General features: G+C 41.4%; 1 protein-coding gene across 1 annotated transcript; it reads left to right on the forward strand.

Annotated features, from left to right (window-relative positions):
* The first annotated feature begins 758 nt into the window (after positions 1 to 758).
* On the forward strand, positions 759 to 21,176 carry RNF175 (ring finger protein 175). Its single transcript, XM_050895590.1, is given in 11 exon segments — positions 759 to 766; positions 5,308 to 5,352; positions 7,177 to 7,318; positions 14,598 to 14,676; positions 14,679 to 14,745; positions 15,631 to 15,738; positions 16,338 to 16,344; positions 17,397 to 17,510; positions 19,272 to 19,405; positions 20,251 to 20,340; positions 21,038 to 21,176. Coding segments are annotated over 11 exon segments (933 nt in total).
* The last annotated feature ends 1,979 nt before the right edge of the window (positions 21,177 to 23,155 follow it).

Below are 23,155 nucleotides of genomic sequence, written 5' to 3' on the forward strand. Positions count from 1 at the left end.
AACCTTGACACTTAGAAATGAAGCACTTCACGGCCATTCAGGACTTGCATGGGTGACCATCTCTTCAGGATCCTCAATAATAGACTCGGAAAGGGCCAGGAGACCACAGACCACCTCCATTTTGGTGTCTCATACCTCAGATAACAAAATTAAGTAATTATCTGGCAACAACAAACAATAATAAAGTTCGATTTGCTGCTGCCTTGGGAGGCTTTGAGCAGCCTGCTCAACGTATCTCTAACAGGCCACTTCCCCACAGCCACTCGTCAAGCGCACGAAGCAAACCCAACAGGGAGAATAATAGACACATATGTCCTCTCTCATGTTTACAATAGGTAGCGGAGGTGGGAGAGGCCAACGGCGGCCGTCTGGGCTGCACATGCCCAGCAGAGCGTTGGGGTGGACGGAGCAGGGTGCTGCCTCGTCCATTCCCAAGGTCAGCCCAGAGCAGTGCTACTGCTCAGCCCCCGGCTGGCAACAGTGACGCCAGTAAACCTCAGAGTGAGAAAAACCCCAGCCATTTTGTATAACACTTCTGTGACTTGGGCTGGGGGATCGGGGATAGGCACGCAAAGCCAAGCCGGTCCCAGCACCCCACCGCCCCAGTGCCAGCATCCTGGGGCTCTGCGCGCCGCCCACCATGCTGCCGCCAAATGGCTTCCCGCCCGCCAGAACTGCGCTGAGGGGCCATGGGCTTGGGCGGGCGCCTGGCAGCGGCACTTTCCTTCCTGCCCGCGGCTGGGGGTACGGCTACCGCCATGGCCTGGTATGGGTCCCGGAGGCGGAGCAGTGGGGCTGGAGGGAGGAGGAGGAGGGAAGAGGGTAGCTGGAGAGGGGCTGGCGGTAGCGGGAAGTGTGGGGCAGCTGTGGTGAGGGGTGCCTGGCTGCAGCCGTGTGTGTGTGTATGTGTGTATACAGGTGTGCGTGTATACAGGTGCATGTGTAAGAGGTGGTGTTGGCCGTGTGATGAGGAGCCACATTTTCAGCCCCATTGCTCCGTGGGCTGTGAGGGAGCACAGGCCTTGGGGGAGGCCAGATGCTCCCCAGGACTCCGCAGGAAGGGGCAGAGACAAACCCACACCTCTAAACCTAAACCCAGTGCTCCTGCCCCAAAATACAGGGGCTTTTGTGCTTCTCAGCCCGCTGGCTTGGCATCGCCTGCCTCTCCTGGCCCAGCTCAGCGGGGCTGAGCACCTCTCCACCAGCGTGCTCCTGGGGAGAGAGGCTGTCAGGCCCTCGTTTGCCTCTACACCTTTTTCCTTCCCTCTTGGAAAATGGAGCCATCAAGAAACTTTCAACCTTTCCCTGCCCTCATACAGCTTTTGCAGGATTTTATGACAGCTGGCACAGGGTGAGACGGTAGCTCTCTGTACAACTCTATGCATTAATCATAATTACTCTTCATTAGGACTGTAGTAGTATCGAAAAGCCCAGGCACAATTTTTGGGTGCTTAGTGGCTGTCGTGGTTTAACCCCAGCCAGCAGCTGAGCACCACGCAGCCGCTCCTTCACTCCCTCCCACTCCCAGTGGGATGGGGAGGAGAATCAGGAGAAAAGGTAAAACTCGTGGGTTGAGATAAGAACGGTTTAATAACTACAGTAAAATATAATGCTAACAAGAATAATAATGAAATATAATAATAATAGTAATGAAAAGGAATAGAACAAAAAAAAAGAAGAGGGGAAAAAAAAGAAAAAGAAAACAGTGAAGCACAATGCAATTGCTCACCACCCACTGACCAATGCCAGAGCCACGATCCACCCCTCCCGGCCAACTCCCCCCAGTTTATATACTGAGTATGACGTTCCATGGTATGGAATATCCCTTTGTCTAGTTGGGGTCAGCTGTCCTGGCTATGCTCCCTCCCAGCTTCTTGCACACCTGCTTGCTGGCAGAGCATGGGAAACTGAAAAATCCTTGACTCAAGATAAGCGCTACTTAGCAACAACTAAACATCAGCATGTTATCAACATTATTCTCACACTAAATCCAAAACACAGCACTGTACCAGCTACTAACAAGAGAGTTAACTCTGTCCCAGCCAAAACCAGGACAGCGGCTAAAGCATATGTAAGAACACATGGGCCTTCCCCCAAGGAACTTGCAATCTAGTTTAAAACAAGACACAATAAATGCTGGAAAATTAGTACAACACTGCAACAAAGATGAGATCAATGATAATGAGCAATGCAGGTGTATTTGGAGAAATTACTTTTTTCAAGATTAAAGAATTCCCAAAACTCGTAGTCATCCAACTGAGGAAGTTGAAGTGCACATCAAGACATCTGCTTGTCTGCTCTGAAGTTTTCATTTCATCCCGGTGTAAATAAACAGGGATTCAAATGGACTGTGACAAAAAAATAGTTCTTCTACTCATATAAAAGCCATTCTGCCCATTCTTTTGAGCCAGTATTATTTTCTTGTCCTGTTCTGTGCAGTTTTAGGTGGATAACATTAGTTTACACCTCATTAGCATGTACTTTATACCCAGCAGCCAGAAGAGAGGCCCTGACTGCAGAAATGGCATCTAGTCTTTATCCCTGTCTGCTGCTGGTGGACACTGTGTTTAGAAAAGAGTTTAGCATTTATAGCAAATACTTTTTTGCCAGGTCACAGTTTGCCACTACTGAGGGGACACTGGTGAGGACAAGGTCATGCCCATGGCCATACATTCACAGATCATCCATTACACACTGATGTTACAGTCCCTAGCTGGGTCCAAAACCTTTAATTGTCATTTTCTGTGGGCCCAAATAAAACTTTCAGATACCTTAGTCAGTCTACACATTAAAACAGGGCTTCGCTGTCCTCTGCCCATTGCCAGCACCCACAATACTCTCCCTTGCTCCCATGCCACACAGCAGTCCCCAATGCTCTCCCCTACATTGTGTACCCAGCCTTCATGGCCAGGGTTGCTGAGGGTTACTACACCCACTGCTGCACACACAGCACCATGCTGCCATGTAGTATTTGCCTCTGCACATTGTATTTCTCCATGGCCACTGTCAATATGTTCCACCATGCTTCCTTGTATACACTACTTTTGTCCTTCATTCGCCCAGGAGCACCCAGGTAGCAGCATCTCATGGTGCCTTCCTTAAGCCCTCCTGTCCAGTTCTTCGCCCTATGGACGAAGCCCATCCTAGCTGCCTTCTTGTGACAAGCCTTCACCTGCTGTTCTGGTCTTTCCCTCATGTGGCACACCCACCTAGTACAGGGCAGCCCTCATCCCCAAGCCATTGCCACCACCATAGGGGAGGAGGAGAACAATCAGAGGTTAAAAGGGGAAGTCTGGAGATGCAAGGATTCATTTGGCTGTGCATTATCCAAAATAAAGTTAAAAACACTGCATGGACTGTAATGTTGTTTCCATTTTTTAACCACTGCCACATCCAAATTCTGGCACAGATAGGCTGATACTTGAAGAAAAAGTGTCATTATCAGTATGTTTGGGGGAAAAAAAAATAAAAACAACAACAACAAAAAATCAGTATTTTGTACAATTCTTCACTTTAATAAGTTGGAAAGAAGTATACTATTAGAATATGATGAAATGCTAGCAAATGGTCTGCTGTCTTTGAAATAAAACTCGTTTTATTTTTAAGGCCCAGTAGCCTTCCTCTTAACTGGTCCCTAGCTTGCTACAGAGTCAAAATGTTACCATGTACAATGTTGACAAAAGGGGGATCTAAACTATCCCAAGCGTATTTCCAGTTTTATTGCATAGTAACAACAGCAATCAGGTTCAATTAGGAAGATATGAATGCATTTTCAGAATCTGCAAGTTCTCTGTTACTTGCTAGCTGGTAAACAAATAAATAATGCAGTGTGAATCAAAACGCATCTCTACTTTGAGCTATATAATGTAATTGTTGCAATTTAATTCAGCTCTAAAGAGATTAGAGTTTGCAGATGCGTAGTCCAGTACTTTTGTAAAGTTACATTAGCATACATACGAACTACAAAAGCAAGTCTCCATTTTACGGTATTTGCTGATTAAGACTAGACTGTCAATGCCTTTACGTGACTCTGCCAAAGCATAATGAAGAATTTTTCTTTTTCTTTTTTTTTTTCATTATTCCCTCAATTCAATCCTTATGACCTCCAAAGGTGAGAGATCAGGAGCCACTTGCCTCATACTTTTTCTGACAGAAGCAGCAAAAGGAGCTGAGGAAGCAGACAGTGGCAGCTGGGCATCTAGATGGGTTTGAAGTTTCTGCTAGGTGCAGCTGGATCTTTTGGTACTTAAATTCTTCTGAAAGTGTACGTCTTTCCCCAAGTGAATGGTGGCTTGCATTCCCTGTTTCTCCCTTAGACAAGTATGAAGTGCCACACAGTTACTTAAGGCAGATGGTAAAACTGTAGCATATCCCTCAGTACTCAGAACAAAATGCAAGGACACATCACCCATAGGGCTAAGATGTACATGGCATAACAACAACAACCATCACCACCAAACATGGATATTTCAACTGAAAAACAGCAAACATTCCTAAAAATCGGAAAAATTTATCCCCTTGAGTTTTAGGGGTTTTACAGAAAAAAGACTTACTTACAGAATTGGAAGATTTTGAAGGAAAAACAAGAACTAAACATATCTTTGATAATGACCTTTTCTGACGGAACCCAGTTTGGAACTAGAAGTACTACATTTAGACTTCATTGAATACTCTTGAATTCCCCTTTTCAGTCTTTTGTGTGTGAGCTATTCCACAGGCTTTATGGTATACCTGTACAGCTGCCTAATTAGAGTAACTGAAAGATCAGATCTAGACCTTTTTGATTAAGTCTAGGAGATATTTTGTTTAAACCTCATTGCTAATTTTGTCGCAGTGATTTTGTCCCCACATATTGAAGAAGAAAAAGAGAATTCACTGCCACAGGAGGCCCAGAGGGGCAGTGAAATATCCATCCGTGAAGATATTAATAACTCAGCCGGACTCAGCCCTGAGCAACCTGATGTCCTTCACTCTGTTCTGCACTGGAGGTTGGTCCAGATTACTGCCAAGGTCCCTTTTGGCTGAAGTTATGCTATAACTGCAGGCCTCTAGAGTACGCCGTCGTCCCCGTTGGTCAGTCACCCTGAGGGAATTCATTAGCTGCACTCATCACACATTGCAGCCATTGAAATTGCGTGACCGCCATCCTCAGCGTAGCTGCAGGTTTCTAAGCAGCTTCAGGCGAGAGGGGCAGAGGGAACTTGCCAACACGTCCAGCAACTCACAGGGCGGAAGGGGTGGTGAGGGTTAAGAGAAGGAAACCCATCTGGCTGTTGTTCACCGTGAAGTTATAATGCTTGTTTTCAGTGTATTTCAGGAAAATGATTTATTATCAACAGAGGAACAATGGAAGTAGGTTAATTTACATATTGCTTGCAAATGTTTTGTTAAACGAATTGTACATTTATAGCAATACCAGAAACCTTTAACATTTCATTCACAGAAGTGTAGTTAGTAAAGAATTTTCTTTTCTTGAAAAGTTTTACTGGAACTTTTTATTCTGTCAGTTTAATCAGTTCCTCAACAAAACAAAATAGGGAACAGCTTTACAGCGACCATTATGGAGATTGCTGTTGTAGTGCAATGTTTTCCTTTAGGTACAATAAATATAACGCTTCCTGTCCTTGCAAGTCTAATATAAAGAAATGGTCCTTTAACCATCATTTTAATGCCCGCTTGACGGGGGCGTGGAGAGGAAAAGCTTGTTGTCTCCCTGTTGCCACCTTCCCTTTTCTTAGGATGCACAATAATTACGCTGTCTCCAGCCGTAGGCTTGCCCCGCCACCGCGCCCGGCGCCGGTGCGCTGCCCGTAAGGGGGCACCCTTGATTGCGGCCTGAGGGACACCGAGTGCATCGCACCGACGAGCTGCTTCCAGATACTTAACACAAGCACGCTGTCGGCAAAGAAGATGTGGTGCTCCATGGTACTTGCATAAAGCTGGGAAGGAAGACGTTTGACACTGGTATCAGTACTCACTTCGGTGCTGCGGCATCTGAGCGCAGCATCCATCACATAGCCATTTCTTTTTAAATGGAAAAAAGTGTGTCTACTGTTGCACTTTTTCTCCTGAAGAAGGGATGGGAAAGAACCACATGTTTTAAACCTATATCCAGATTTCTGCAAAGTCAAAAGTTTTAATTGGATTCAAAGTTTGGCTAACATGGTATAGCAAGTAATAGCAGCAAAGAATGGCTTTGGGTTTTTGCATAGTTCCTTGCTCAAATCTGGATCCCAACTGGTTTAACACTGGCTGTGTCTGAACAGAGTAGCTGCTGCCCATCAGCCACCATGACACAGCCTTGATCCGCAAATCATCCAGGGCAAGCATCAACCAGAACATGCTGCAGCTCCCTTCCAGCCCATATGCACAGTGTTTCTCCCCACAGGGACCAGAGCGTGGAAGGGGAAGAGAGAGAACGCATGTCTGTCTCTTCAGCTTCCTTTCAGGGTGCAGTTGAGGTGCACTCAGTGCATACACAAATCTAGAAGCCAGGAGGTGCTGTTGAGTCCCGAAATGTAGGCCCAGAAAGCTCCACGTCAGAGGAAAGCTAACATGCAGGTTAATTTGAGTCAGCTCAGATGAAGATCAAGATTATTACTACAGGGGCATGAGGCTCCAATCTAACACAGAAGCTCACTCAGCTTTAGTTATGAAGGAGGCTGATTTATAGCTCCAAGACAATCCCCTCCTTTCTTAGGGGCTCAAGGAAACTTTCATTGACTCTAGAAGGAAGATAAATACCAGCTACAATTCTCACTTTATAGGGCAGGAAGCTGAAACAGGGGTTTAAGCCCTCTTCTGAGTTTGCATTTACCTTGGGCTAAAAGATTATGCGGGGCTCAGATCTGCAATTATGAAATGTCTACTTAAAGTTCATAGGCACTATTTATTTGTGGCTATATTTATGTTCAGGACTGAGTTACTAGAAAAAGAAGAGGAAAAAAACACCTCTCTGCCCATTACTTTACTTAATCTTTGTAACTGGAACTATTATCCTGAAAAGGAAATGTAGAGTATTCTCATCTAGTTTGTTATCTTACATCTTCATGCATAACAACACTAACCCATTTCTTCATAAAGTATCTCTCAGAGAGGCTTACTGTCACCCCTAGGTACAACAAATCAATCTAGACTTTTTTTTTTTTTTAAATAGCACACATATTTTCTTTTCAGGTTGCAACATCGGAAGAGGCATGCAAAGCACCATGGCTGTGAATCAATGCATACGGAGATGGTTCTTGTTCTCATTGCAACCTTGATTGTTGCCCAGATTGTGCTTGTTCAGTGGAAGCAAAGACACTGTCGATCGTACAATGTCAGCTTGTCAGAAAGACAGCAGTTTTGGAGCTGTAGTGGTTAAGACATCATCTTTCTCAGGTGACAGTTGGGAGTCATGACATACTCTTAAGGGTTTACACCTAGCAAGACAACTGAGCCTCTGTGGAAAGCAGCAAGCCATGGCTTTTGGTCAGGTGGAGAATAGCTTTTATGTAGGAAGAAAAAACAACTTGTATTTTATTTTCTGTGTATCCATACTGATGCTGTGGTGAGTCTTTAGTAGGTTAAAGCTTTTAACCTACTAAAGGAAAAGGCTTTGACTTTTCAAACAACTGTCTAACAATGGACTAGGTAGGAGAACAAAGTCACTACCCTTATCTAGCTGAAGTAATGCTGCAGAGGGTTTACTGAGAGAATCCAAGGCCCCTATGCAACAAATTACTCATGCACATGCCTAATTAGAGAGAAAGCTTGTCTTGTGGTTAAGGTGCTAAAACTGGGGCTTATGGTGCTTCAGCTCACTTCCTTTCCCCTACCACAGACTTCTCTGCAAACCTGAGAAAACAAGAGTGACATGATTTCCTCCCCTGACCTCCCTATTCAAGAGTTAAAAAAAAGCTAGGCATCTCAGAAAGGGCCAGTCCTTAAAAAGCAATGTGAGTTTTAAGTAAATGTTTACATTTACTTAATGGGGATTACACAGATATTTCAGACAGGCAGAATTTCAAGCACACAAGCAGCTTCTTAGCTTTTCCATCTTCATCAGCTGATGGGTGCCCTAAGCTATCTGTAGACTGAAATCCAGTTTTTGGTAATTGAACTTCTTAGTAGCACTGACATCAGTAACTGTCATGATCAACCCTTTATCTCTTGGCAATTGCTCCTCAGACTCTGAAGCATCATACCCCCTGATTTGACATGTCTGTTAAACACTAAAGAATGAAACCTTGATAGAATTTACAGAAACTGTTTTAGTACGGAATATAAAACCAGCCTGATCGATGACAGCTTTACTGTTAGTGGAGTTTCACAGTGGCATAAAATTGCAATACAGAGACTGTGAAACAGGTTCTTCAGCTATACTTTACAGAGTTAGGTACGGTGATGAAATGTTCATTGTGGCAACATATGTACAGGTGAAGTGTCTAATGAAGTCACAGGTAGCACAGCTCATTGAGGGTTTTAGCTTCACATCACTAACTCTACCTTTGCAAACACACACTCCTAACACTGAGCGCACACAATACCTGAGCAAGTATAGTATAATCATATACGATACCACTTTACCATTATGTTCTCTTTAACTTCTCTTCTAGACCAGTTCTGCTGTATGATTCAATCATTTTATGTTCATGTTAGCATCTCAGTTCAGAGCTTTTCAAGTATTTCTTGCCTGTCGCTTTTGGCCTTACTGATTTCAACAGACATTTAGATTAAAGAACACAACACTGAAGTGTCTGAAGTTACATCAGACTGTCCATGTCTTTGTTTTCCATTTAAAATATTTTGCATGAGACTGGTATCGAATCAGTGCTGAAACACAATTGAACAAGTATGCATACAGTGATGAGCAGCTGGGAAGGTCCCTGTCTGCCTGGGAAAGCCTGTGGGAGTCTAAGAAGCATGCACTCTGTGTTGCTTTGGCATTATCCTCCTTACCAGTACTTAAAGTTAGTTAATGTGTGCTGCATAAACCTAACCTCTATCAAAAATGCCAATAGCCTACACTTGCTACAGTTCTATTACTTGCGTAACTTAGTCTTCAGCAACTGAAGCTTCCTTCCCAACTATTAGTTTACAGGAGCCAGTCACACCTACAAAGTGACACAGCCAATATGGAAAAAATATACTTGTGAATGAATTTAGTCTGATTTAGGGAGGCTCCAGTAAAACCACAACCATCACAACAGTTTAATAAGACTTTGTGAAGGTTTTTGTAGCACATTTTGAAATAAACAAAACATCTGCACCAGAAACATGTTAGGGCCTCAATTTTCAGTGCATAGCTGTGTGGCAGCAGCAAGACCTCATTCTCCAGTAAAAGAGGAACTGAAGCAGAGCCTCTTTCAGTAAAAATAGTAGCACCAGAAGCTCAAGTTCACTTTGCACTGAGTTTTGGCAGTTCTGCTTCACGCTCTGTTTAGTTGGGAGAGTAATATATTCTCACACCTACCATCTATCTATGTATGATGTTACTTTATAATAGTGAACACTACTCACAGTGGGTCTCTGCCAGTAGATGGTTTATTGCATTTATTCCATGTTAGGCAACTTAAGAGTTTTTGTCACCGAAACAACTTACTAAGTTTGTGTATTAAGTTCTAACTGCCTTCATGTTTCATATCCAGATACTTTTGTATAGTTTTCGAACACACTGTCAATCTCATTGCATTAGCTTGCTTTCTTTAAAAGCACGTCATGCAGCAATGTTAAAGTTACAAATTTCTACCAGTATAGTAACTGCCAAAAACTGATCCACTGTACTTTGAAGACTAACAAATAGGACAAACATTAAGATACAAAGTTGAACGATTAATGAGATCCTTACACAAGATAGATGAAAAATAACTAATATACATTGTTGCATCAGAAAAGGAAACCTTCTGATTTAGGAGCAGAAACTGTAAAGATGGTCGCATTTAGGATTTAAACAACTTAGTCAATGCATGCAGGAAATTGTCCATTTGACATAAAAATAAACAACAAAAAAATAGATCTGCTGCTCCCCTAAGTACAGGCAGGTCTAGACTTCTGCATTACAGTTCTTCCAGGTGGCAGTTATTATGCTTGCGTTCATGTGCATATCGTTTTGTTTGATTTGGTAGGAAACATTTAAATAAGTCAAAATTTGAAAAACAAGCACACGCTCACTAAAGAGAAAATAGCCCTCTACTTTTTTTTGCTTACGCATTTTTCTTACTTGCCATCCAGCTTTTGACCACTTGGTTTATGCCTTTATAGTTCACATATAGGTTATGCACAACAGTGTCTAACACTGAAGAGAAGAAACCAAACACTTTCCCCTGCTTCTAGCAACATGCTTGCATCTTTAGGAGCAAAAGAGAAGGGAAATCAGACGAAGAGGTGAAACACATTATTTTCAATGGCAGGGGTAAACCTAAGGCTCCTTTTCTCTGATCAAAGACTGCTTTCTTTTATATTTTCTGTCCCAAGAGCTCAACAAAAGAAGTAGCCAGCCCTCCATTGCATATCATGGCTTGGAAGGCAGCATCAGCTGACAGACCTTTCTGTCTGATTCTTTGAGGTCGTGGTGGGTGTTTGCATGTATACATCCCTACTCTGGATACTCGTGCTATTCTCAGGCATAGTAAGAGCTCAGAGAGAATTGCACAGTCCTGTTAGTAGAAATAAAGCAAAGGATTGCAGTGATTGACTCCCACCCTCCCCTTCAAAGTGCTTTGCAAACATATAGAAAAGAAAAGTTTGGTTTCTTTTTGAAAGAAAAAGGAAATTAAGGTCAAAGGGAGCATAAAATCAGCCCTAAATGGAAAGGGCATTCATTAGCTTGCTCAAAAAGAACAAAAAATAAAAAGCAGTGACTACTTACTAGATGCAAGAGAAACAGCAACAGCCTGTACCTTCCAAAAGAGCCTTATCCAGGCTTATCGAGAATGTAAAATGTCTCCTGAAAAAAAAAGGCATGCTGGGGAAGGCTCCTATTTCAAAGAGGCAAGAGCAAAAAAGTTGCAGCAAAGCAACCAAGGCTCAGCTGTGGATAATTTTGGCAAGAGGGAAGAGATTGACCTTCACCAGATGGCTACACATAAAGTAACATGGGTGTGATCCTAGCACAGAGGAGGGGGGGGAAAAAAAGTAAGGAAGAGGTTTTTCTAGTAAGTCTTGGCCTGAAATAAAATGTAGGCCACTCTGACAGTTGTGTTTACTCTTCTAGATGGTAGCTGACAGTTTGGTATGATGAAGAAGCAGATTAGCGAAAATTATCATTTCTCAGTTACTTTTGAGAATTCTGTTATTGTTATTCGAGATTTTCAAAAATAAATATGGAGCCTGTGTTCTGCTAATTCACATTGTAAAAACCTGATTTTCAGTAGGTTTGCATCTGTGTTTAGATAACGCTCTCATTTCTCCATTTCACCCACAAATTTTGCACTCCTCTGAGTCAGTGAGGTGCAGGCAATTATGTGCTTGCAACTGTATTATGTGCTCTGGGATGTGGGGTGGCAACAAAGAATGCGAGTCAGAGAATTACCATCCTTGAAAAACCATTCCTATCCTGTCCTAGCCTATCCTGCCCGTTTTTCTCAACATAAAGGCAGGAGTCTAGCACATCAAATGGGGAAGGAAGGAAAAATCTTATTAGTGTTCTAACTTTGTATTTTCCCAGAGGAAATTCTGACTATTGGGTACTCAGCTGATTCTTATAATGCAATTTGCTTGCTGTTGGAAGCTGTCCATTGATGAAAATTAAATAAATATGATATATGTGGACAAAGTTTTTCTCCCCTGGCATAATAGAAACCTTAAAATATCTGAGATGATAGAAAGGCAGATTTGTCATGGTCTCAGAACAATCTCAAACACAAAAGCCTTACTTCTGGTCCCGTAGGTGGTTGCCCTTTTTACTAATTATGCATCTTGTATCACGTGGCAGTCACGTAATGACAACTTACTTTGGAATATAGTTGAAAAATGAAGCAGCATAGTTATGACAGCATTGATTTCTATACCTAAGTAATGAGGCAAATCTTGAAAAAAAGGTTGGTTGATTTACTTAACATAGAAATCCCTGCCAATTTCCAATGTACTATCAAGTATAAGCATATTAATTTAAACCTTAAAAACACCCAAACAGCTGATTTATTATTTCTTCCATGCATATGTTTTTGAGTATTTGAATACGTCTACATCAAAAGAAACTAGATTTTTAGAGAGCCAGTTAGCTTGCATTGCCAAGTTAACAAGTTCTGGTAAGGTCAGTCTCTCACAATAAATCTAATTATTACACAGTTATTTTCTTTATGTATGCAGTTTTCACCATATGCTATAAGATGAAAAAGATAGTGGAATAATGCTCTTCTGTTGAATTTGCTGGTGGTAGGCATTCTTACTCGCTCAGAGTGGGGGGAGCATTGTGAGGGAAGCAGAGGACAGATGGACATTTTTCAGTTGGTGCTTGTATGACCTATTTAATCTGCATAATTAGAAAATGGGAAAGTTGTCTATGACGCTGATGCTGACTTCACTTCTAGGTCTTTTTGAGCTCATTTAAAGTACGGTAATGAGAAAAACATTTTACCTTTGGGCAGCAATCTGATTTGTCAGGAAATTCCTCTTGCTATGATGGGTGGATGAGGAAAATTTGGAATAATATGATCCAGATGTCAAAGCTCCCATTTAGCAGCAATGCAGATGTATTATTTTACGCAATTGTCCAGATGGTGACCTTCCAGTATTAATAATAAATCAGTACTGGAGTTTTCATCTGTATGACTCGATTCCTATCTTTGTCCTCATTTACCTGACAAAATACTCATGCATTTCAGGTAGAGGCTAATAGTATTAAAATTAACAATCTGGACGACATAAAAATCAATAAGGAAATTTGAAACAATTACTGCAAACGATATATACCGATTGATCTGATAACAGCATCACCTGAGAGAAGGTTGTGATACCATTTTTTAGTTAATTAGCATTTCATTTTGCCGCTAACATGATAACAAAGTTCTGTTATAGATTCATATTAGAAAGTAGCTACTTTACTGAAGATGTGTGCCATTCAGTTTTGGCTTTGCGACTTAAATTCAGACTTTACTTTCAGTCTGCTGAAAAAAAAGCAGCGCACAGTACGTAAGCACATTGGAGAGGGATCACATTGGACAGTAACAAGGCAGGCAGGCAACAGGGAGCCTTTGGTGGCCTCCGGTGAAGGCCAGGAGACCTCAGGCTCTGCGATCAGGGATGTATAGGGACCGCTGACCTGTGACATGCCAGAAGGGCTGCATGGCATGGAAGGAGCTCTGTCACTTTCATGGTCACAAGCAGCAGACTGTGGTCCCGTGAAGGCAGGGCTGCAGGATGGAGAAATGCATAACATGATCTAATGAAGCATAGATCTAACGACCTGTGTCGTTATCTTTTACAGGTGTTTCTATCTGTGAATTTATTTAAATTTTTATTGTGAAATACCAGTTTGCTCAATAGTTGCATGCTTTCTGGGGTTTTGGGGGATTTTTTAAAGAGTTTCTCCTTTTTCTTAGGAGAAAAAGAAGAATCCAGTCCTGCTTCTGTTGAAATCTGTGGCAAAACTGCGTTAGGTTTCACAGGGAGCAACACACATTCCTTCAGAATTCTACTTTTTGGGTTAAGGAAGGAGATTCATCTTCCATAGAAATAGCTTTTTACTCTAGATGGATTGTGCTTTTTGTTTGCTTTTAAAAAATCCCCCTCCCCAAACCAAACATAAATTTGAAAACCATCTCCCCTCAGATTTTTTTTTTTTATTTTTAGTAACCTTTCTGTAAAGATGCAGGAGCTAACTCTACAAACACATATTAAAGTCAGTCTTGCTTTATCTTTGTCGTCATCAGGCCTCCACAATCCCAAATCCACGGTTTATTAATGTGATCACGGAGAGAACTGACATTACAGGGCTTTTGACTCTTCATTGGGTTTCAAATATTTGCTTATCGGAAAAGAGGTAGAATATTTCATCACTGTGGGCAATTCAGGCAAATATACATATTACATTTGATATAATGTCATTTAGGAAAAAGGTTTAAAAGTTTAAGCCACAGCATTTTGTTGTGCTATAGAAAGAGTTTTTAAGAAAAACCTTCAGTAGTGTGGTTATGTAATTGAGCGGCATCCCAAATTAATGCAACCAAATGTGCCTTTCTGAAAGTTTATAAGAGCAGCTCTAAGGCTTAAAGGCCAAACTGCCTCCATTGATTTCAGAAAACTTGCTCACAAAGCTTTAGCCCTGCAGACACTGTATATAATTTGAGTTAGAAAACAAACTTTAATGTTTTTTTCAGTAGCATTAATTCTATCAATAGACAGTTTAGTTTTTTGAGGATAGGATGTGGGGGTCTGATGAGTTGTATCTCAGTGTTATAACCATTTACTACACTGGGATTGCTAATTATTTACAGGGTGCAAGGCAGACTAACATAGTTATTCTAGAGTCAAAGGCCCTCCTGTGTCAGATGCTGTACAAGTCATACATTTTTTTGTGTGAGTTTTACAGTTTGGCAATCTGTCAAACTTAACCATGCAAAATGGAACCATAGGATGTCATTACTTTGAAATGACTGTCTCAATTTTGCCAACAGTTAGTCACACTGCTGCAGATGTGGGTTGTTCCTCTTTATTTCACCATCAGACTTTACTGGTGGAGATCCCTGTCCATGTGGGGAATGCTCTCAGTTATTACATCACTTTCAGAGCAACATGCAAGCCTCTCTCAGGAAGAAAACCACAGTATGTCCTTTTTTGTTGGTTTTGCCTTGTTTTGGGATTTTTTTGGTATTGTTTCTTAAAGGAAATCTGTAGAAGGAGAAGAGCAAATATGAATTTCCCTGGAACAAATCTTCACAGACTACAAAAAGGGCCATTAGCAGTTGAATTTGAAGGAATCGTCCAACTGCAGTATGACTAAGTTCCTCTAAACCAGTGTTTATCAAACATGACATGCAAATGAAAAAGAATTAAACAAGATTTAAAATTAAATTCATTCCATCAGTTCCATCTTGGTTTTTCATTCTGCAGACTCTTACCATCAGCAGTCATCCCAGGTGTTACTGAGCCTGAAGAGCTATATACCAAATAGTCTGAATTTATTCCCTAGAGCCCCCTCTGCCTCCCTAAAGAAAGGTCTGTATTCTTCCTTCTCCAGTCTTCTGAAACCCCACCTCTCCACCCTGGGCTTGCAAAGACAATTATTAATGGTTCAGAGATCGCTTCTGCTAACTTTTAAGCATTTTAGATAAATTTCATTGGTGGTATACTGACTTGGCTGTATCTAACTTACCTCAGTTGTTTTTCACCTGTTCTTGTCTGCTCTGGCCTATGTCTCCTTCCGTCACGATTCTCAACTCTTAGTTTTAATTATGTTAGCAATCTGTTCACAATTACCATTTCTTGTGAAGACTGAAGCAAAACAAAAAGGTTTTGGTTTTTTTTTCGCCTGTACTTTTTCCTGTATTATACATTTTTATTCACCTTTAAGTAAGGGAGAGATACAGAAGTGTAAAACTTCTATTGAATTTATATGAATACTTCAGTAGAAGCTATGTATGTGGCATTTTGTGCCACCCTGCAAAATACGTAAGGTCTTGAGCAGTCTTTCTTTTCTCTTATCTATAGGTGGGTCTACAAATGGTTCCTCCTAATCTATAAAGTGGGTTATGCAATTGGAATTGTGGGTTATCTAGTCATAATGTTTACCATGTTTGGATTTACTTTACTTTTTAGGTAGGTATCTTCAGGTAAAATTGGGATTGGCAACTGTTATGATTTCCTATTTGATAGATTTTACTTTGTTTGCAGTGAAATTCCTCCAGGCTGGTCTCTTCACCACCCACCTCAACATAAGAAACCCCTTTTACGTTGTGTAGCTGTAGGTTCTCTTACTTCTTGATTTTTATTACTGCATAGTTGGTCTGAAGTTTGATATTTAGTCATTTTACAACTTGTGTTCATGGTGTGAAGAGAGGAGGGGAAAAACCTTAAACTTCATACAGCCACTGTGTTCACTCATCTAATCCCCTAATTTAACTGCTGAGTTCATCCTCAGTCCCTCATTTATGTACCTGAAGGAGATTAGACATAAAAAGGCTTGACGTAAAGGATAAAAATAGATAAGCACATTCATATCAAAACCACATTATAATTCTGATAATTATGATCTCCTGCTCTACCAGGCTATAACATTGCTAGGGGGTTCTCCTCTTTTTATTTTGACTATTGCCAAAGACAATACTGTATGTATGTCCAGATGATTCTCAACCTAACCTCTTAATCCAGCTAGAATTCTTTTTCTTTATGTTTGTCCAGGGTTTCTGTCTGACTAGGAGCACAGTCAGAGCTACTGTGCTGGACTCTGAGGCGCCATCTGACCAGAAATTCCAGGGATTCCTCAAAAGCATGTAGATCAACTACATAATGCATCTGCTGTAAGTCCAACACTTCTTGGAGGTATTGGAGATACCGAACATACGTAAATCAGCTGTTCCTTTAACTGTCAGATTTATTGCCCATACATTGTATAGTTGATTAACCCAAAAGTACCTAGCTTTGATGGAAAATTCTTGGCAGAAACTTAACAGTCTTGTGTTACCAATACTGTTAACCTTTATTCTGTTGAGGTATTTTATTTAACCAGCTAAACTCCCCCACCAGTGTATTTTAAAGACATAACTACAAAATTTGTTAGCTCTATTTTAAAAGTTCTTACTTTGTGCCCTGTTGCAGCAGAAATGACAAGTCCTTTTTAACGTTGAGAAGCTCCAGTTTTATGAGTATTTGGTAGCCAGGTTTCAGTCTCCCAAGACCTGTAACACGTACAATCTGAGAGAGATGACAAAAGATGTTAACATTTTTGCAGACTCTTTTGGGTTGGGGTTTTTTGGGGGTAGGGGATTAAATACCGCTTGCTGCAATTTAGCTAAGATTTTATTCTGAGGAATTTGTATTGAGGAGGACAGTGGATTCTCTCAGCTACAGAAACTTCACATTTCTTTGACTGGCATCTTTTATATCTTATTGAGATCTGGCTGATCTTGTTGCTTCTGCAAAACAATGAAATATATCTAAGTGTTCTGTATAATAAGACTCTAAGTAAAATCCCTTTCTATAAGAAAATTTGTCAGCTTGGTCTTCCTATAACAGAGCTGAGTAGCTGTGGCTCCAAAAGTAGTTCATTGTCTACTTGCAACATTGCTTGCCGTCAAGCATATTGATACTTCAAGTATGAGGATGTCTGCTGCTGCAAAAGAAAATGAAACTAAACCTGCAGTTTGAAGGAAGCAGGAGCTAACTGGAGTAAAAATCTTGTTGATATCTTATTCTGGTGTTTTGGTCAAGAACGGACTCACCCGAGTCCTCTTGTGTGATTTTATGATGGAATCGAGTCTGATGACTCCATGGATTTTGCTGTGACACTGCTCTTTTACGGACTGTACTACGGAGTGATGGGAAGAGACTTTGCAGAGATTTGTTCTGACTGCATGGCTTCCACCATTGGTGTAAGTGCTGGGGATCATCATCCTGAATAACACTTGCAAGGACTGTAAGTGAGCTCTTAAATCTCTTATGCCCCTGGGTTCTTGAGAATAAGGTCTACCGGTTACTCTTGCCATAAACTAACCTCACTTTTCCTTGAGGAGAGCTGTTCTTGTGCCACGGACAAACTGGTGAACTCCCTTGTCAATCTTATGATAAGAAGAATAGTCTTAATGAAGTAGTAGCCTATATCGGGTTTGCGTGGCAAGGTTTTGGTAGTGGGGGGGCTACAGGGGTGGCTTCTGTGAGAAGCTGCTAGAAGCTTCCCCTATGTCCAAAGGAGCCAATGCCAGCCGGCTCCAGGATGGACTCGCCGCTGGCCAAGGCTCAGCCCATCAGCAACAGTGGTAGCGCCTCTGGGATAACATATTTAAGAAGGGGAAAAAGTTACTGTGCAGCAGCAATTGCAGCTGGAGAGAGGAGTGAGAAGATGTGAGAGAAACAACTCTGCAGACACCAAGGTCAGTGAAGAAGGAGGGGGAGGAGGTGCTCCAAGTGCCAGAGCAGAGATTCCCCTGCAGCCTGTGGTGAAGACCATGGTGAGGCAGGCTGTCCCCCTGCAGCCCATGGAGGCCCATGGTGGAGCAGATAGCCACCTGCAGCCCGTGGAGGACCCCACGCCAGAGCAAGTGGATGCCCGAAGGACGCTGTGACCCCGTGGGAAGCCCGTGCCGGAGCAAGTTTGCTGGCAGGACTTGTGACAATGCAGGGGACCCATGCTGGAGCAGTCTGTTCCTGAAGGACTGCACCGTGTGGAAGGGACCCATGCTGGAGCAGTTCATGAAGAACTGTAGCCCATGGGAAGGACTCATGTTGGAGAAGTTCATGGAGGACTGTCTCTCGTGGCAGGGACCCCACGCTGGAGCAGGGGAAGAGTGTGAGGAGTCCTCCCCCTGAGGAGAAACGAGCAGCAGAGACAACGTGTGATGAACTGACCACAACTCCCATTCCCTGTCCCCCTGCGCCGCTGGGCGGGGAGGAGGTAGAGAAAATCGGGAGTGAAGTTAAATCCGGGAAAAAGGGAGGGGTGGGGGAAGGTGTTTTTAAGATTTGGTTTTATTTCTCATTACCCTACTCTGATTTGATTAGTAATAAATTAAACTAATTTCCCCAAGTCGAGTCTGTTTTGCCCATGACGGTAATTGCTGCGTGACCTCCCTGTCCTTATCTCGACCCACGAGCCTTTCGTTATATTTTCTCTTCCCTGTCCAGCTGAGGAGGGGAGTGACAGAGCGGCTTTGGTGGGCACCTGGCATCCAGCCAGGGTCAACCCACCACATAGCCAGTGACATATGCCAGGGCCTGATTTGGAGTTTCCAATAGGCGGGTCCCTATGTACAAGAGACTACATAATTTTCCTAATTGCCATAGGAAGGCAAGCTTCTTACTTCCCTAAAGTCTGTGAAAGACTCTTCTTGCCCTTTCCTTTTTACAGCTCTTATCTTCCCTTTCCAAATAAGATGATTACCTCAGCACAATTCTCTTATGTCCCGGTTACTTAAAATCAAGCAGACAGTTGCTAAAGTTCTTGCATCAGCAATAAGAGTTTAATTATTTCTTGGTAACTAGTGCATCCTGGCACTAGTAAACTAAGACAACTGTAGCCATTTTCATGCTGTCCTTATCTTTGATGGCACTTAAAATGTGTTTATGCATCCTTGACTCTAAGCAAATATTTTGTTGTTCTTTGGCTTCTTTTTTTCCTGTAAACTTGATCTTGACAGTTTTACAACATCAGTGGCATACCAACAAGAAATTTGTCCAATGACATCTGCACAGTCTGCGGGGAGAAAATTTTTGTGGGTATAAATGAAGAAGGGATCATTGAAAATACCTACCAGCTGTCCTGTAATCATGTGTATCCTTTCCATGTAATTATGGAACTGTTGTTTTGTCCTCTTTTATGCTGCATTAAAAAATAATAACAACGGCAATAAATACCAAGAAAAAAAGGAACCAAAACCACGTTCAGGAACAACATAGCACAAAAGTAAAAATAGGAGCATGAAATATATTTCAGTTCTGTGACACAAGTTGAGGCCATGCAGCTTTTTGATAGACGAACTGATGCAAGAGTGGCCGTAACCCTACAGTTTCAGGCCCAAATCCGCCTTCCAGGTACTTCGTGCACACCCTGTGTGGGTGTGCCTGGCAGTATGCTAGACCAGGCATGCTGACCCATTGGTCCGGCCTGCTAATTCAGGCTGCCGGGTACTGCGGAGGATTTCCTCTGGCTATGCCTGGGGCTGTGTTTGCTGGGTAGTTTTAAGGCAGATGTGGAACCCTTCTCAAACGATGGCACATACATACCCTACAGTCTGATGGGAGACCCAGTGTCTCATACTCAGGGATACCAAACAACTCAGCATTTTGCATCCCAGAAACTAAAATGAAAGGTATCGCATACGTGCTGGAACAATGTTACTAATCACCCCCTTCTGCAGTTCATAAAAGTATTCTGGCTTCTTCCGAGCTGGAAAACATGAATACCAGTCTGGATGTTCAGCACACTGGATTCAACTTTAAAATAGTTCTAAATATTCTAAATATTTTAAGTCATTTTAAACTGCTCAGTTATAAAACACGGCAGTATCCATAATCACTCATTAAAATTATCTGCTGATGGTTTGACTAGGTTTGCAGATGTCAGCACTGGGCTTTGTTTATATTTGAAAGATTCCTTAACAATACACCTGATACCAGGTTTCATGAATCCTGCATCCATGGTTGGTGCATTGTTGGCAAGAACCAGACTTGCCCATACTGCCCTGAGAAAGTTGAAGAGGATGTTAAGTAACCCATACCCTCTCTCTAACGTGTGCTTTTGATTTGGATTTTCTAAACCATAGCCTGATTACTTACTAATTCTTGTTTTGATCTGCAGTGGAGGGATGAGATGGCCACATTAAATAAATGGAAAACCAATTATTATTAAGGAACAGTTATATTTAGGGAAGATGATAGTTCTGTTTGGCTTTATCTTATCTAAGACCCCAAGCAAGCTAGGGAAAGAAAAGTGCATATATATTTTCCTTCTTGATTTTAAGACATCCGGAAATCATTTTTATAATGAGAGGAACATTTTAAAGAATGTAAATCGCAGTTTTAGAAAGACCATGCAGTGGATTTTGCTCTTTAATGAAATAACAAAATTGATATAATCCACCTTCAGAACAAGTGCTGTTTTTCCCCCCTTCTCTTAGTAGTTAGTAAACAACATTTTTCCTTTAGCAAATGAAATAATAGTTGAAGATCTGCTGCTGCATCTGTAGAAACCTGCCTGAGTGGAAGCGAAGTTTGGCTTACTTTTTTGAAGCCTATTTTAGCCATATGTGGGGAGGATATTTGATTTTAACCTTACCCCTATAAAAAAGGAAGTAAATTAGAATAGTTGAAAAGAAGGCATTTCATAATTTTAACCCAATACTTTTTCTTTGATTCTGGCTAAGAAAAACACCAAGATTTACCTGTAGTTGCATTTTCTCTCCAGTTTCCTTAACAACAGATTAGGTGGGAATGCACACATATTGTATGGACAACTTTTGGACTGGCTCTGCTATCTGGTGGTTTGGCAATCAGTTGTTGTAGGCATCGTCCAAAGCATTAATTACTCACTGGGTCTAGAATAGGACTCAGATTATTAGTGAGAAAGCAAAGTGTTGGATATTTACCTGTCTACAATAATATGCATATTCTGTACTTAATTTTAAAAGACTAGAGAAAATAGCAGTTGGTTGAACTCTGGTGTGCTATAGACCCTTTTGCAGGATAGTGCCTCTTTTTGCATTACAGCAAGACTGTACAGCATGCTATTAAAGCATTTTTTTATTTTCTCAAAGTAAGAATTAAAAGAAATAGCTGTCTTTAATGGGAAGATTGTGCTAGGGAAAAAAAAGGACTTATTTCTTAGAATGAATATCTCCTAAAAAGAAAAGGAAAAGAAATATTTTAAGTTTGTTTCATTATTAAATATATTGGTAGTGGCTTCCAGTTGAAATTCTGACTCCAGAAAATTGCACAGCAGATAAGGAGAATTTTAAGTCAAATAATGGCTTTGTATACAGCAAATTCTGAAAAATGGCACTCAAATAGTTTGTTCATTTGGTTAATGTAAGGTAATACAAGATTACCATTAGCTTTTTTTCCCTCACTTCTTTCAAGAGCTGTTGTATTCTAACTCGTACATCTTCCGATGGCCATTTACAAAAAGCTGTAACCATGGCAAAATTTATGGTGTGCTTGGTAGTCAGATAGGCCTGTATGTGGAGGTCCTATATTAAGTACTCTCTAACTTACTGTCACCATGCTCAAAAGGCCCAGCTTCCAATAACCAGCTTCTCAAACACAGGAGGACGAAGTTACAATCCCTGACCATCAATTCCATATGTTGCTATTGCTTTTTAAAAAAAAAAAACACCACCACAACAAAAACCTAGATCAAAATGGATGCATAGGTCTTGCTGCTTAGCAGCCGAATGTTTGACATCTATACTACCCTGGCCGCACTGTGAGGAATTGAAACACTGTGTGTTTATGCAAGAACGGGCAGTTCTGCTTAGGAATCAGACAAGCTGGTTTTAAAAGGTAATTAGCCTAGCTGAAGTAGCTTTTGAACTCAGATGAAATATACTCAGTATTTTAAGAATTTTTACATTGTTATTAGAAATCAGAAATACAGATTAGCTTAATTTACACTTTAATTTATATATAAGAATAAAGCAGAGATTGCGTGAAGCCATCTACTGATGAAGGTGAAGTTTAGATGCTAAAAATAGGAAATTATGCAATTAAAAAAAAGTTAAGTGAATGAAAGAAAGAGCAAATCTTAAATATATAGAAAGAAGGTGGCTTGCTTTGCTTAGATGAAGTAGCAAAGTTAATAATTCTTATAATGCATTATGCCTGTATTCATATATGCAAAAATGCATGTAAATGAATCGTTCATTTGTGTTACACTGTCAGAGTTGCCTAATTGTGGGTGTAATGGAAGAGTGTTTGTCCTCAGCCTTCTCAATGGCTAGCAAAGGGCAGGGGGACTTCTGCGCTCACTGACACATTGGCTGTGCAGAGAAGAACTTCCTAAAGGCAGTAACACAACAGGTGTTGTGTTACTAGCTCTCAACTAGCTGTGAGATGATACTTCCAATGTACCAACTCAATTACAAATATTTAGGTGTTTGAACAGAGATTTTGTACACGTTAGATGCACAAGACCAAAACACAAGAATAAAAACAGTAACTTGGACATGATCTCATCACAGATACAGCCAAATGCTGTAGGCATTTCCATGTGAAGGCTTTTAAGGTCTGCTTCTGTACATGCCTGGAAGTGTCCTACACTGTGCCTAAGCCCTGAACTGATCCAGAAATTAGTTGTCCCTCTGGCCTACCAGATTAAAGCTGTTAGGGTTCATCTGAAATTCCCTGTGGCTGCAAGGCAGGTATCACCTAAGATACCCCTTTCTTTTTAAACCATCTCTGAAGGAAGAGCCTGGTGCCAGTGTCTCCTGTTTATTCCACTTTTTCAGCAATTAGAGGCCTTGTCCCAGCAATCTTCTCGAGAAAACATGGTCCCATCTGACAGCAAACACAATGTCTGAGGTGGGAT

This window comes from Gymnogyps californianus, chromosome 4 (genome assembly GCF_018139145.2).
Source record: "Gymnogyps californianus isolate 813 chromosome 4, ASM1813914v2, whole genome shotgun sequence".
NCBI classification, from domain to species: domain Eukaryota; kingdom Metazoa; phylum Chordata; class Aves; order Accipitriformes; family Cathartidae; genus Gymnogyps; species Gymnogyps californianus.